Raw genomic sequence first — 15,964 nt, 5'->3', positions numbered from 1 at the left:
AAGTCTTCCCCAGTTTCACTGACAGATGTTAGGAAGGTTTATTGCTAGCAAAATTAGGACAGAATGGCAATTACAGGGAATGACTTATTTGAGCTTGACTCCTAATGGTGTCAAGAAGCCGGGGTGATGCAGTGGTTAGAATGCAGTGTTGCAGGCTAACTCTGCATTTCCACTGCCAGGAGTTCGATCCTGACTGGCTCAAGGTTGACTCAGCCTTCCATCCTTCCAAGGTCAGTAAAACAAGGACCCAGATGGTTGGAGCAATGTGCTGATTCTGTAAACCCCTTAGAGAGGACTGTAAAGTACTATGAAGCGGTATAGAACAGAACAGAACAGAATAAACAGAGTTGGAAGGGATCTTGGAGATCTTCTAGTCCAGTGGGTCTCAACCTTCCTAATGCCGTGACCCTTTAATACAGTTCCTCATGTTGTAGTGACCCCCAACCATAAAATTATTCCTAAAACCATTGAAAATATGTGTTTTCCGATGGTCTTAGGCAACCCCTGTGGAAGGGTAGTTCAATCCCCAAAGGGGTCCCGACCCACAGGTTGAGAACCACTGTTCTAGTCCAACCCCCTGCTTAGGCAGGAAACCCTATACCATTTCAGACAAATGGTTATCCAACATCTTCTTAAAAACCTCCAGTGTTGGAGCATTTACAACTTCTGGAGGCAAGTTGTTCCACTGATCAATTGTTCAGTCAGGAAATTTCTCCTTAGTTCTAGGTTGCTTCTCTCCTTGATTAATTTCCACCCATTGCTCTTGTCCTGCCCTCAGGTACTTTGGAGAATAGATTGACTCCCTCTTCTTTGTGGTAGCCCCTGAGATATTGGAACAGTGCTATCATGTCACCCCTAGTCCTTCGTTTCATCAAAGTAGACATACCCTAGACGTATAAGTTTAAGTGCTATTGCTAATGAGTACATACAGATCCATGTTATTTCCTCAGCAAAGAACTTTATGGTTCTGCAAATTCTGCAGAGGTCAAGAATTTGAATGAGGAAGGTTCATATCAATCCATCCCACACTAGGTAAATGAAAAGCTACTTCAAATTGTTGCACTTGTGACCTGGTGGTATCTTATGCATTCCAAATTAGAATGGATTCGTGGTATGTCTGTCTGTCTGTATTCCTTGCCATAAAAGATGTTTTTAAGGAGGCTATTAGCCCTGTGATGCCATGGATTTTGTTTTGTTTTTATTTTTATTGCAAACACTTCTTATCTATTTTCCTCCTTAGACTGATGTGGACAATGATCTGGTTGGTGACCAGTGTGACAACAATGAAGACATAGATGATGATGGCCATCAGAATAACAAAGACAACTGCCCTTACATTTCCAATGCTAACCAGGCTGATCATGACAAGGATGGCAAAGGGGATGCCTGCGATCCTGACGATGATAATGATGGTATCCCAGATGACAGAGACAATTGTCGGCTTACATTCAACCCTGACCAGAAGGATTCTGATGGTAAGATTAAATTTTCCTGCAACAGAACTTGTTTAAAAACAAACCACAAATCAATGTGCACATGTAATCACTTCTAGTATCTTTCACATAGAGCAATCGAGTGTCAAACTCAAGGCCCGCCGGCTGCTTCCAGCCCGCAGGATGCTTAGATCTGGACCGCGGGGCCGCCCTGTAAACAGTGAAAGACTGACCTGCGGTGCCTCTGCCAGTGAAAATGGAGTTCGGGAGGGCTGCATGCGGCCCTTCTGAGCTCCATTTTCATTGGCAGAGGGTTGCAGGAGGCCGTCCCAGCTGAAAATGGAGCTCAGGAGCCCATTTTTGCTGGCAGAGCACTCAAGCCACCACAGGCACCCCAACACAAGTGACATCAAGCTGGCCACGCCCACCCTGGCCATGCCCACCTTACCCCCCCAAGATCAAACACAACCCTGATGCGGCCCACAATGAGTTTGACACATTGAGTCTCTATTTTGGTTACCTGAATAATACTAGACACTGGCTTTCTTTAATCTAGTGGTCTCCAAATGGGTTGTGCTATAATTCCCAGATTCCCCCAGCCAGGAAGGGAAACACTATGTTTCAGAATGCCAACCAAATGTTGAGTTGAAATGAATCTGTTTAGTATTTTTGCCACTGACCTACTTGGAGAATTCATGTGATGTCTCCTTCTAAAGATGTCTTGAAGCTTCAAACACTAACAATGCCACATCTACTGAATGGCAATAAAAATAATGTTGCAGTTATTGCTTTATTGTTTATAATTGTATTCTGTTGGGGTTATGGGTGTAGGGAATCTTATATGTTGCTTATCTTGAGAAAAGAAAAGAAAAAGGAAACCAGAATTTGCCACCTGAAAAGAACAGAATCTTGAGACAAAATCTCTGCACTAAAGGAAAGAGACTAAGAGTCATACTTCACTTTGGAAGGATAATTCTGATTGTGTCCATCTTTGTAAAAAGGCTTTAATCCATATGAAGTCAGTTCCCAAATTGGGCTAAAGCAGAATAAAACAATACATTTTTATGTTTATTTTTACCCTGGCAGCTCAAATTTACCAGCTGAGTGTAAAATTTGTACTCCTTAATACTAGTCTGATATCGTAATCCAGAGATCTCCAAATCTCGCCTCTTTAAGATTTGTGGACTTCAGCTCCATTCTGGGAGTTGATGTGCACACAGATTTTCAAGTTGCCAAATTTGGAGATCCCTATCCTAATCACTACATAACAGTTGCTATAGTACCCAGAAATCCAGTTGTTAATCTACCATTCAAACTGGTAGGTGGTTAACTGTTCTATGACCAAGGATCTTCTGCAGAGTAAGCTGAATCATTCATATTTGATTGTCAAGGCTCCTACTGTTAGGATTCTACCAAGAAATTAAACCGAATACTATGTTTATGCTGTCACCTAAGGTACTGTTTTTCACCTAGCAGGCCTAGTTGAAAAACAGGGTGAGATGCATTTCTAAATTTCTGAAGGATGAGTAGTCTTGTCAGCAGCAATGAGTGCTGCAAATAATTTAGGCAACATATGAACCAAATAATTAAAACCTCACTTGGACAAAGAAGTCATTTCTTTGAAGTTACCAGAGAGAATAAAAATTGGAGACATACACTTACCCCTTTAAGTGTTAAGATAAACACGTTTACAGCTGGTCAGTATTTGGAATTCAACTTGGACAGCAGCCAGTCAGTGGAATGTGGGGCCATTTTCTCATAAAGAGAACTATGTAAAACTTGATTCTTGCTATCTGTATTTTTAAACTTTTTTTGATATTCCATGGCCAAGTTCCTGTTGATAAATATTTATATATATTCCTAAAAATGTGTGATAATTAGCTCAGAAATAGCTAGGGAAGGAGGGAGGGAGGGAGAGAGAGACGGGGGGGGGGGGATGGAGAGGGAGAGGGAGAGGGAGAGAGAGAGAGAATCCCATGATTGCAAAAATGTTTTTAATGTATGGGAGGTATTTGGTGAAACATCAGAAGTCAGAAAGTTAAGGAATGTTTATCTAACATGGTTAGCAGAATTATGGAAAGTAAAGTTAAGATTACCTATAGGTGCACATTCATAATAGATTTGTGGAATGGATGAACATTTGATAAGCAGTTATTTAGTCTAGGAACTCAGAGGACTTGTTGACATTTTTGTTTTGGATTTTGGCATTTATTTTAGTGCCTATTGTTTTTTAACCTCAAAAACTAACTCAAACCATTATAAGTATTCCATTAGGAGACTGAGCTTTTCAACTATTTACCATAATGCCATTAGTCAGTCTTTGTGTAGAAGTGATTTGGGGGTGGGTGGACTCTATTCTCTTGAGTGGTTTAGCCTTGAATGCCCCATTAATCAACCACAATTTCAATATAGTCACATTCCAAAGCTTTAAGGAATGTCTATTTCACTTTTAGCTTATCACCACTATTTTTATGAAATAAACAAGTTTCCCACATAAAGAAAGAAAGAGTGGCCAAAGCTATTTTTATATGATTTACTTTATTGCCTTCTTCACTCATTTAATACAGATGGGACAAAAAAATGCACAGCCACAGTACTCATAGCAAAACATTGCTGAATGCATTTGATGACACAGAGGTAAAAATAAAATCCCAAAGCACTTTTGAAATATCAAGTTCTGTTGTACTCAGGATTTCTTAGGGTACAAAGGATTCATTTTCCCTCCCCCCACTAAACAGCTCATATTCTAGTTCATATGCGTTTGTGGTATTGCAATTATTCTCAGACCTCAAACAGGGGCTTCCTAAGCTCTAAACCAATATCCTAATCATGTGAGCCACTGCAGTCCAATCTTTCATTTATTACTGTGTAAAGATGATTCTGCTATTATTTTAACATTAGTAATTGTTCGCCAATAAACATTCACTAGTAAAATTTTTATTATTTTTTAAGAGTAGTACAGCTGTTGAATTTGTTGCACTGTATTATTCAGTACCAATCAGCATTTAATGTATAATGTAAAATATCCACAACTTCACATACAGAAAAAGAAGTTGTTATTATGTGTGCTTTTAAAAATTTGTATGATTCAGGTGATGGCCGAGGTGACATCTGCAAAGATGATTTTGACAACGATAGTATCCCAGATATTTTTGATGCATGTCCTGAAAACGATGCCATTAGTGAAACAGATTTCAGAAAGTTTCAAATGGTACCCCTGGATCCTAAAGGAACAGCTCAGATTGATCCAAATTGGGTAATTCGCCATCAGGGCAAGGAACTGGTTCAGACTGCTAATTCAGATCCTGGCTTAGCTGTTGGTGAGTATTAGAATCCTTTCTGAGTGAACTAGATTCAGAATATATTGACCACAACTGTTATTTATTTGTAAGGGTCTCCAAGTATCCTGTGGTATCTTTAGATTTTGTTTCTTTTGAATATCAGCTCCCATTGTTATATCAAGAAGTGTTTTTGAGATTTACCTGGATTATGTCATCAGAATTGGAAACTATTGATTACACAATCGAAATTCAGAATCCCAATAGGTCAACATAATTCATGACATATTTCTCTGAAATAATGCCATTTATTATTACATAGAGCAAACATTGCAAACTCTGTGAACTAGGAAAGAATAGTGTGTTTGAAACTTAGTATTTCTGTTTATATAAGTTTAATAGTGTGTTTGAAACTTAGTATTTCTGGTTGTGGAACACTTTCCCCATCTCTTCAAAAAATAATTTGTTAGTAATCAAAGATAATTAAAAGTTACCTAGTATAGATTACTTTTCTTCTAAAAGTCATAAGACCATGCATGCATTGATATTTTAAGTTCTTCATAAAAAAGATAAAAATTACTCCACCCCAGATTATATCTCATTTATTCAATCAGGACTAGAATGGTAAAGAATTTAAGGCTAATATCATGTAGGCATTTGCCTGAGATTCATAATTACTGCAGTAATTCCCTATAGACATATATAAATTTGTAGAGTGAATTCTGCAATTCCTAGTAGCCATGTTGTGAATTGATAGAAAAACAAATAGCATTTGCCCAAGTGATCTTAATCCATGGGCCTTTATTGATTAATATCAATGTCAACAGGACATGGCATCTTGCAGACAGCATGAATTTAAGGATCAATGCCCCACCAGTGCCACCGTGACCCATTCTGTTTCTTCAGCAGCAGCTTCAGCTTTTAGACCATTTTTGAGTGCAGTTGCTATAGCCTACATCAGTAGGTCAAAATATGAAGGTTGTTGCCTTCTCCAAACATCTACAGATGTTTCATACTAAAGCAAATATGATAGTTAAATCAAGGGAAAGGATAAGTCAAGAACCAAATACTAAAATGAAAGACTAATAATCTGAGGGGCTGCATTTCAGCTTGCCTTATTAGATCTTGCAGAACAGGCATGCAGTGAGTACCATCAGCCAGGGATTTACATTTGATGGGTCCCAGAAGATGTACCTGCCTCTGTCATGGTGCTCACTTTATGGAACATTCTTCCCCCTCAAAATTAGATTGCTCCTTTCTTTTGATATTCTGGAAGGCCCCCACAACTAGGCCCATTGTATGAACAGGCCTGGGCCTCCCAAGGAGCCGAAAACATGGCTAGGTAACTTCATTATTGAGGGAGCCATTTTTAAATTCTCCCTTTGATTGTTTTTCAGTTTTTTAAAATATTCATTACTACAGCTTTTTATATTTGTGTTCAGTGTTTTTATATTTTTTAATCTATTGTGCACCGCTCAGACTCATCTTCAATAGATAAATGGGTGGCTATATTAATTTGATAAATAATATTGACTTGATTCTAAAACAAATGAATGTATCAAACTAAATAATATTGACAATAGATGTGTGAAATTAAAACAATACCTGTGAGGATTCAACATTTCTTTTCCACCCTGCTTCAGGCTATGATGAATTCAGTTCTGTTGACTTCAGTGGCACATTCTATGTCAACACAGACCGAGATGATGATTATGCTGGATTTGTCTTTGGTTACCAGTCCAGTAGTCGCTTCTATGTCCTGATGTGGAAGCAAGTCACTCAGACGTACTGGGAAGATAAGCCAACCAGAGCTTATGGATACTCAGGGGTGTCCCTTAAGGTGGTGAATTCCACAACTGGTACTGGTGAACATTTGAGAAATGCTCTTTGGCACACAGGAAATACACTTGGACAGGTAACTAGTTGAAAAGTCCCCTCACCAATATGTTGTCAGCCCAAAGCTACTATGGAATATGGTATCATGTACTTCCCCATCCCCATTTAATCACAAGACAACCCTCCCATGTTCAAATCATGTGATTAGTGCACAAACATTAAGAATGAATCACAGGTTCTGGTATGTATTGAACTTTTCTTTCCCTTCTACAGCAGCTGTTGTTGACCATATTATTTTAACCTTATTTATGATCATTCCAACCTGCCTCATGTCTGTTTTAATTATAAGTGGCCTCAGGGTTTAAAACTCACACTGAAAAGTCAGCGTAGCACACGTCAAGACTAACTCTTCATGTAAAGTTTAAGCAGGAAAATGCTGAAAATACTGTGAATAGGGTTCAGGCTGATGATAATTTATTCCTCATTTTTCATTATTAAGGGCTCCACAGGTTAGATCTGGGCAGATTGGTGTCATCTTAGGGAGCCGAGTTGTACTCTTTAAGGAAGCATTGAGGTGAGCTTTATTTTGCTAAAGCATGTAAAGAAATCCTTGCTATACAGTAAGTCCGAATAGTGTGGCTTCTCTGCTGAACAGAAATGGAGTGTTACTTCTCCATTTCACTTTCTGAGGGATGCTTAACTTAAAGCTCTGACAAATCAGTATTGAAGATATGCATAGTCCAACCAAGTTATATTTGGTTTGCTAGACCCAAAGTAGGCCCAGTTTTAGTTTTTATTCCAATTACAGTTACACAGTACTCAGTCCCTGCATACAGCTGGTTACTCCCCTCGTATCAGTGAATCACAGCCAATTGTTTTACATCAGGGGTTTCAAACTTCTGACTTGCAGGCCGGATGCATCATGTGCTGGCCATGTCCATGCCCGGTTTAGCAAAGGGGAAAAAAGTTGTGATACGTCATGTGATGCTGCCGTGACACCGCGAGTTTGAGACACCTGCTTTACATAGAACTAAGTACTTTGGAATATACCTGCTATGCTAGTCTCCTCCTATAGGTCATCCTATCACCTCCTTCACTTATCCTTTCTCTACCATAGCAACATCTGCCTAAGTCATAATAGTATCAGAAGGGTGAAAAACACCAAGAGACATAGAATAGGTCTATAGAATTACAAAATCGGAAAGGATCATTAAGGCCATCAAGTGAAATTTCCAACTGAGGTTAGGAATTCAAATTAAAGAACCCCTAATTATTGTCTACCTTCCTCTTAAATACATATAGTGTAGGGAAATCCATCATCTTTCTGCAGGACTGGTTCTACTACCAAATTATCTTATTGTGAAAGTTTTTATTTTCTATCATTCAATTGAAATCTGTTTCCCATCATTTATATGAATCATTTTATATCCTGTACTCTGGAATAAAAGAGGAGGGGGACTTGACTTTCTACATGAAACCCTTTCATGTATTTAAGTGTGGAGGTATGAGTTGTAATGTGTTACTCATGAGTAGAGTATAATGAGTGATAAAAGCCAATTTCATGTATGCATGGGCAGTCCTTTATTCCTGTAACCCACCTTAATTAAAGTTTAGATACCATAAGACTTGGCCAATTAGCAGTAACATTTATTTATTTATTTATTTCATTTGATTTATATGCCGCCCTATCTCCACAGGACTCAGGGCGGCTCACAACAATAAAATAACAGAATAAAGCAAGTTAAAATACATGTCAACCGCCCCCCCCCCAGTCCAGGCTGAACAACCATGTCTTCAAGTCGTGGCGGAAGGTGCGGAGGTCAGGGGCCAACTGGAGCCCCAGAGGAAGTTGGTTCCAGAGGGTGGGAGCACCCACAGAGAAAGCTCTGCCTCTAGGGGTCGCCAGTTGACACTGTCTAGCGGACGGCACCCTGAGTAGGCCCTCCCTGTGAGAACGCACTGGGCGATGGGGAGCTGTTGCTGGTTGCAAATGGTCCGACAAATATCCTGGACCTAAGCCATGTACATGATATATGTAAGGCTTTTTTTTCCTAATGTATGCCTATGTGTTTTATCTTCTTTTACAGGTGCGTACCTTGTGGCATGATCCCAAAAATATTGGCTGGAAAGATTACACTGCCTATAGGTGGCATTTGATTCACAGACCTAAGACAGGATTAATAAAGTATGACATTTTCTTCGGATGTATTCTATTGCTTTTCCATCTGAACATAAATGCATTTTATAATCCTTTGTAAGCAAATACCAAAGTTATCACTTCATTTAGGGCAGCCTGTTTCTTTTTATAGTTGAGGCCTTGGGGGGGATTTTGAATTCTTGTTTTCTCACTTTTCCATCTCATCAGATATGTGCAATTTATTCTGAATGGCATATATAAACAAAGGCAAAACATTACCACATTATTTAAAAGAAATAACTTTCCTCCAACTCTTAGAAAGTTATGGTTTTACTATAAAATAATCTGGTTCTGAGTAGAAGGTGAGAAGGAAAAAAATGATAAAAATAAAAAAAAGGATTGAAAAAAAAGATTGCTCCTCTTTTCTTAAAATTAAAATGAATATAACTAAGGCAACCTTAAATAGCTTTTCTAAATAATCAGGTCCTCTGGAGAACATTTATTCAGAAAAAAATATTTTAATAAAATACAAATGTAAAAAACTTATAATTTTGTCACATATATCCCCATGAATGCAATATTACTGATTATTATTATTACTAATAATTCCCTTGGGAATTGTTACTGCATTTCCTCTTCTGTTTGCCCATGTCCCCCACTACATGTTCAATTTCTCACACATTTATGTCATGGGAATTATTATCCCATGTATTTGTTTAAGATATGTGGGAATTCCTTTGGTCTTCAGATATGTAAAGAATTCAATCTTTGCAAATCATGACATGAATTTACCTCCTGTGTAAATTAGTGTATATGCCTTCCGGGCTTTGTGTTTTTTAACCCCCAAATTTTGAAAATCTTTTTTCCCACTGAAAAGCAAAAAGTAATCTATAAAAAGGTGTATTATCTATTGAACTACTATTCTGGTTTATTCTGTCTTGACCCACCTTTCTGCATAGATGAATTATCTTCCGATTATTCATGGCACAGTTTTAAAAAGTTTCAGTCCAGACACTATCCTTGAATGTTGTTTAAGCATTCATATTTTTATGAATGTCTAATTCATATATTTTTTTAAAAAAATTAGTCATTTTGCAGATGCTGCACACACACTGTATAGAATCTGAGATGTAATTATGTAGTGTAGATTCATTACATCTGCCAGAAGGAAACAAAAAAGACATTTGTCATCCTTACATTGTATTAAAATCAATTAATTAATTGAGAGTTAACTATTAATACAGTGTGTCTAATGCTTGCCATAAGTTTCTTTCCTATAAAAGAATACTGACAATATCTTTGTATAATTTAACTGATATTGTAATTAAAGCTAAGAAGAAATCAGTATGTTTAAATAAACAAAGAAATAAAATTACTAGATAACAATGGTATGCAAAGCATTTTAATTTCAAAATATTTCATGCTCAAATTATTGTCTTCTATTATTCTTCTTAAACACCTTTTTTTCCAAAAAAGTTGGATTGTCCCAACTTTATTAGAAAGGGTTCTCACCATACTAAACTTCTAACTTTGAAATGGGCCTGTTTTGAATGGGATGTTTTCAATTCAAAAGATTTTACATTTCTAAAAGAATGAATTATCACTTTAAGATTGCATCTCATTTAGACCATATTTTCTCTCCCTTACAGGGTTGTAGTCTATGAAGGAAAACAGATCATGGCAGATTCTGGACAAATCTATGATACAACTTATGCTGGTGGACGACTAGGTCTTTTTGTCTTTTCACAAGAGATGGTATACTTCTCTGACCTCAAATATGAATGTAAAGGTAAATTGAAATTTAAGATTATTACTGCAATTGTAATTATGTGTTTCCAAACATTTTGGTTTCCTTAGACAATTTCCGGAAAGATATAGCATGGAGAGAGGATATGAAGGAAGAATGCTGAATTGTCTGCTTCTGATATACATGCTCATTATTTGGTTTCTAAATATACATTTTGAGAGCCCCCACCATGTTTAGTAAAGCAGTTGATGTGAATTCCTTAGTGCTAGATTTGTCATGACCCTTTTGCAGTGAAATGTTTGCCTAATTTGTGGTCAACAATGATTATGCATTTCTGAATCAACTTTCCAACTGTACATACATTCTGATTTTGCTTCTAACTCCTGCTGACTGCTAATAATGCAGGAGAGGATGATTTTTGCTATTCAAAGCCTTCTAAGGCTCCATGGGCTAAATACATAGGATTGGTGTATTTACTATATGTAGGCATTAATTAATTGATTAATTGGTGTTATATACTATTCCAAACAAACTTATTTAATGGCTTACAATTCTTCAGTACAATAATCAGTTTGACATCATACTAAATAATTATTTTTTTTAAAATGGCTATAATTGGCATCATTGCCCCCCTTCCTGGGATCAGTTTTTTCAAACTTTCCATCGTCAACTCCATTTTCAAAGTGCTACCAGGAGATTCAGGTTAATAGCGTTCTGGAAAACTAGTAGAGATAGAAAGCCAGCCTTATATCTAAGAGCAGTCTGTTTCAGAGGCCACCACAAAGAAGTTTTGTTCCCACAATCCCATAGGACTTGGGAGCCACAACAAGCTCCTTTTCTAATTCTCATTGTATAGACAGAATTCACTAAGAGAAGGTGGTCTTGGAATTACCTAGTTACCTAAACAAAAAAGATGGCCAGCACTTTCAGTTACACCTGGAAACCACTAGGCATCTAGTGATTCTCCCATAGGAGAGGAATATCTTGGGCAAACTGCACTGAGCCTGTTACTATTTGGGCTGCTGCATTCTTGATCACCTGCAGTTTTGAAATGGACTTCAAAGATCAGCCCAAGGTAGAACAAACTGAAGCAATCCAAATAAGACGTGACAAGGCCATCACATCTATGTATTCAGGATTTGGCTGTAACTGACATACAAGATAATGATGTGCAAAGGCTGTCCTGTTCATGCTTCCTTCTAGCAGGAGGACCAAGGCCAAAAGAACCTCCCAATTGTGGACTTCTTGAGTAACACAACCCCATCCAGGTCAAAATATGAAATTCTGTTGGAACCTGTCAGCTTCCAATCAGTCACTCTGCCTTGCTTGAATTGAATTTAAGCTTGTCTTTCCCCATCCAAACTCTTACAATATCCAGGAGCAGAGTCAGAACCTCAGCTCCATCTTAGAGTGAAAATATATAATTGAATGATACCTTACCTTGGAAGGGACAATTTAGAGAGGGAAGAAAAGAAAGTATATACTGTGTACACTATGAGGCCTGGAAAAGACATACTCTTAATGGTTGAATGACATAAATATATACAGTTAGACTCAGATTTCATGTAATAACTGGCAGACGTAGTTATGTATTGTAACATGCATTCCCATATACTAAATGTGATTAGGTCAGATATATGGATCAGGCTAGGGATAGAGGGGGGAAATTATCCCTCGTGCAAATAGCTTTTGGCTGTTTTTCAGAGGACATCAGGATGTGTGATTCATTATCGTGCAGATGTTGATTAAAGTTAAATGTGTTTCTAAATCACTTGCAGCAATGGGTTTCACAAAGTATAAACAGCAAGAGCGAGAGTTTTGAGCACCATGCTGCCTAAAACTTATGAAAATTACAATCCAACAAATCTGGAAGATATTAGGTTGGATAGTCTGATATAGAGTGATAGATTTGGGAAACCTTATTTAAATTTCCCCAAAGCCATTAAATTTAACTGGCCTTGGGCAAGATTAACTTAATCTATATTGTTGAAAGGAAAAACTTATGTAAGATGCCCTGGACAAAGTCACGATACAGATGTAATAAATATTAATTTGTTTATGTACTTGAGATATAATTGTTTTTACACTTTACATTTGCTCCTCAAGTCTCGTTTGGAAGATGTTGAGACAAAAAAAGCTTCATATTTCTCAACTACAGTGTTTAAAATTTGTGTCCCAATTTTGTCCTCTTTAGGGTAGTCTCAATGAAATGAAGACTTCAATTATCTATGTAGCATTTTAGGTCCATTGAAATAAATGAGATTCCTATCTGTAAATTTAGCTTTAACCCATAGTTTACCTGTACTATAGTCCAAATGTGGCCACTGTACTAACCAATTGCTTCTTTCTGACGCAGATGCCTGAATTATTGCAGCTCTGTAAAAGGCAATGTACTGTAGATGCCGTTCAACCTAGACACCTCTATACATCCTAGTACTTCAAATCCCTTATTTTATTTTATTTTTTACGTTTCCTTGACCGTATACAACCCTGTTGCCAGGAGGGATATCTCCAACCCTACACCTAAGTGCCTCCAAGGAGTTTGGATTAAATGTGACCATTGAACTCATTGCTGATGCAGAAAAAGATTGACATGTGGATTGAAAACATGGCATAAATATTTGTTAATTTCTTTTAGGTTTTTTTTTTTAAATGACGTTTACATATAAAATGTAAAAGTGTAATTATATTATGTATTATATAGATATAAATGTGGCAGAAATAAGGTTTGGGGGAGCAGACAATATAACAAGCAGAAGGAAATGGTTAGAGATAAGATCACCTCTTAAACCCTTGTAACTTGTCAGATGAGAGATAGGTTTTGCTTTCCCAAAGTCCAAAATATATACTGTAGCAGAAGGACAATCTTTACAAAATTTGCTCACAGAGAAGTTGTGGGAATTTAAGTTGAGAAAAGAAGATGGTACAGTGTTATTCAAATGTTAATAATTTCCTAGCATCTTTTTAGATCAGCAATCTGCTTGGAGTTTTGCGTTAAAGCAAGTCCGCTTTTACAATCAATATTTAATATTTCAGCTGGGTTCCATGCAAGAAATTACAGTTCATATAATGTCTTGGTTTCTGTTATATCAAAGCAAATTCATAAGAATGTTGGTTATTTCAGAATTTTTAACACAGTACTCATGAGTTGGAGTTGAGACAGCCCAATATTTTAGGAGAACAGGATCACATTAATATTCCAACTACATTTTAAATGATAAGTATGCCTTTGCAAGAATTGCATTGCCATCATACCTATATTTATGTGAAGGAAAGCAATTTTTGAAGGCCAACTGCTTGTGTGCATGAAGCTCCTGTGAAAATAGTTTGTGGCCACATCTCACAAACCACTTTCCCACCACTTCTACATGCTTGCACTTTGATTTCAAAATGCTGATAAGATAGGAATGCAGCCATTATCAAGATTTAGTAGCATAGTTCCACTTATATATATAAGGACACTGATGTTACTTATTATTGTGATGTACAGCTACATTCTCCAATAACTTATTTCAAAACTAACCGGAAAGTCCATTAGCAATTGAAGATCTCAAAGAAGATGGCTAATGAATGCCTTTAATGATATAACGGGAAAATATGGATGTTCTTGCTCATATATACAATTTTTAATTGCTCTGAACTGTCAAAGAATTAAATAACCATTGAGACCTTGAAAATGGAACCTTGATATTTACCATTGCTTGTAATTTTTATTGTATGTGTACTGTATATAGATTGTTTCAAGAAAACTGTACTAAAGGTCCATCGGCCCCTTTAGTCTATCCAGATACAAGTTATTCAGCTATAGACTTAGTATTCTCATGTTTATCATTTTTTGTTGTTTTAAACTGAACAAGCTTTCTCTGGAAAGCTTAATTGGTAGGTTGGTAATTGGTAGGTAAACCTAATTGATTAGGTTTACATATAGAAAAACATAAGGACTCTGTCTCAGTTCAGAATGCCATCATGTTATACCAAAAGAGTACTGGTAGACATGTGAATGTGTGGAGTTTAGTGGATCACATGTATAGCTGGCAGATGCCACCTCCAGGAACAAACTTCTGCTAACTGAGAATTCAAATGTTTAACATTCTTTTTGATTTCTGCACACCAAACCCTATAAGATCAGGCTTAACCAACCCTGCTAGACCAGGCTTGGGAATTACTCAGAGTTTGATATCCAGACAAAGGCATACAAAGAGAAGCACTTCAAACAAAGAACAGTTAAGATTCAGATCATCCACAAGTTTGCCTGCAGCCATGAATGGTCACAGCAACTTTGTAGATGCAAATCTGACATTTTCCTATCAAAATGTGTAAAGTGGCCACTGGGGGATGGAAGGGTGTGTGTCTCTGTTGCTGTCCCATCCCAATGGCTGTTCAAGGATCATCTCTTGAATTGCTTGAAGGATGTGACAGAGTAAGCCACATTCCATTCCTCTGCTTTGAATACATTTTTCAATAGATTTTAATGTTATATGCCTTATCAAGAATCTGGGGTTTCTGGTTTTATTGCACATTCTTCGTTTTGTCATATTAATAGACATTTAAATGTTTTTTTTTAATGAGGTTTGTTGAGGGTGTCTTTTGCAAATCATATTTTTAATGCATTGAAAGTATTGCTGTTAAGTCCCAGAGAAGAATTTTTGAGGGAAACTTCATTAATGTAATAATGTTTTTGTATCTTTTAAATAAAAAAAGGCATCAGTGTTGGGACTAAGATGTTAATATTTCGATTGTATCATAACTGCCTATGCTATGTAAATTATTTATGATGGTCTGTCTTTTCCTTTGTGTGTGGTGAAAGAAAGGGAGTTTGTGTGTGTGTGTGTATGTGTCTATGTGCATGAGGGGATCTATAAGACTTACATTTTATTTTGCTGAACACTGTAAATAACTATTTATTGTTTGCTCGGACATAATCTCACCATTTAATGTCCCTCATTTATTCATTTTTTATACATTTAACAGTAGACAATAAAATATACAAAGGCTTCATTGAAAGTGTTCTCTTTACTTTTGCATAGTTTAATCTGAAGTCATAAAAATGACAATGGTCCCAAGTGCCCCTCTTCTGGAATTCATATTTTGTTGAAACTGAATGTTTGGTACCATTTGTATTGCTAGGAATGGAATGCAACCTTGCATATTTTATGTAAACTAGATGAGTAGCTGATATAGCAAGGTCATCTCTTATAATTTCTAATGATTTTGATGGGCACTTGGGGGAGAGATTATCATAGTGGGCTGCCTCTACTTTTTATGTTCCTTTAAACAAGGGTTAGAGTAGACTTGTTTCTTGTCAAGACCAATGCAAGTACATGGGTTTCTTTACAGATGTTAGGGCAGCATTCATGCATAGTTGCATAGACCACATCTCCCTTATCACACAACCAGTAATCAACATGCAGATAAAGGAGAACCAAAATAGTCAGGAACAATCTAAGAGAAAATAATACAGCCAACCAAACTAGATAGGCCAATCAGAAATAGGTATCCAAAGCGACATTTCCATGTATTTTACCAGGAAACA

At 36.9% G+C, this 15,964-nt stretch overlaps 1 protein-coding gene across 4 annotated transcripts in view; it reads left to right on the top strand.

Moving 5' to 3' along the window:
- Nucleotides 1–15,429, top strand: part of THBS2 (thrombospondin 2) — a 51,219-nt gene extending 35,790 nt beyond the window's left edge. For all 4 annotated transcript variants that reach the window (XM_034428416.3, XM_087882926.1, XM_087882925.1 and 1 more), the window contains exons 17-22: nucleotides 1,241–1,475; nucleotides 4,526–4,753; nucleotides 6,355–6,626; nucleotides 8,635–8,732; nucleotides 10,334–10,473; nucleotides 12,788–15,429. In XM_034428416.3, the coding sequence (XP_034284307.2) occupies nucleotides 1,241–1,475; nucleotides 4,526–4,753; nucleotides 6,355–6,626; nucleotides 8,635–8,732; nucleotides 10,334–10,473; nucleotides 12,788–12,795 (981 nt within the window). In that variant the 3' untranslated portion in view covers nucleotides 12,796–15,429. The remainder of the gene's footprint in view (nucleotides 1–1,240; nucleotides 1,476–4,525; nucleotides 4,754–6,354; nucleotides 6,627–8,634; nucleotides 8,733–10,333; nucleotides 10,474–12,787) is intronic.
- Nucleotides 15,430–15,964: the final 535 nt, after the last annotated feature.

This window comes from Pantherophis guttatus, chromosome 1 (genome assembly GCF_059756535.1).
Source record: "Pantherophis guttatus breed Tessera chromosome 1, ASM5975653v1, whole genome shotgun sequence".
NCBI lineage: Eukaryota > Metazoa > Chordata > Lepidosauria > Squamata > Colubridae > Pantherophis > Pantherophis guttatus.
The sequence above is the reverse complement of the archived record's forward strand: the minus strand, read 5'-3'. Positions and strand labels throughout refer to the sequence as shown.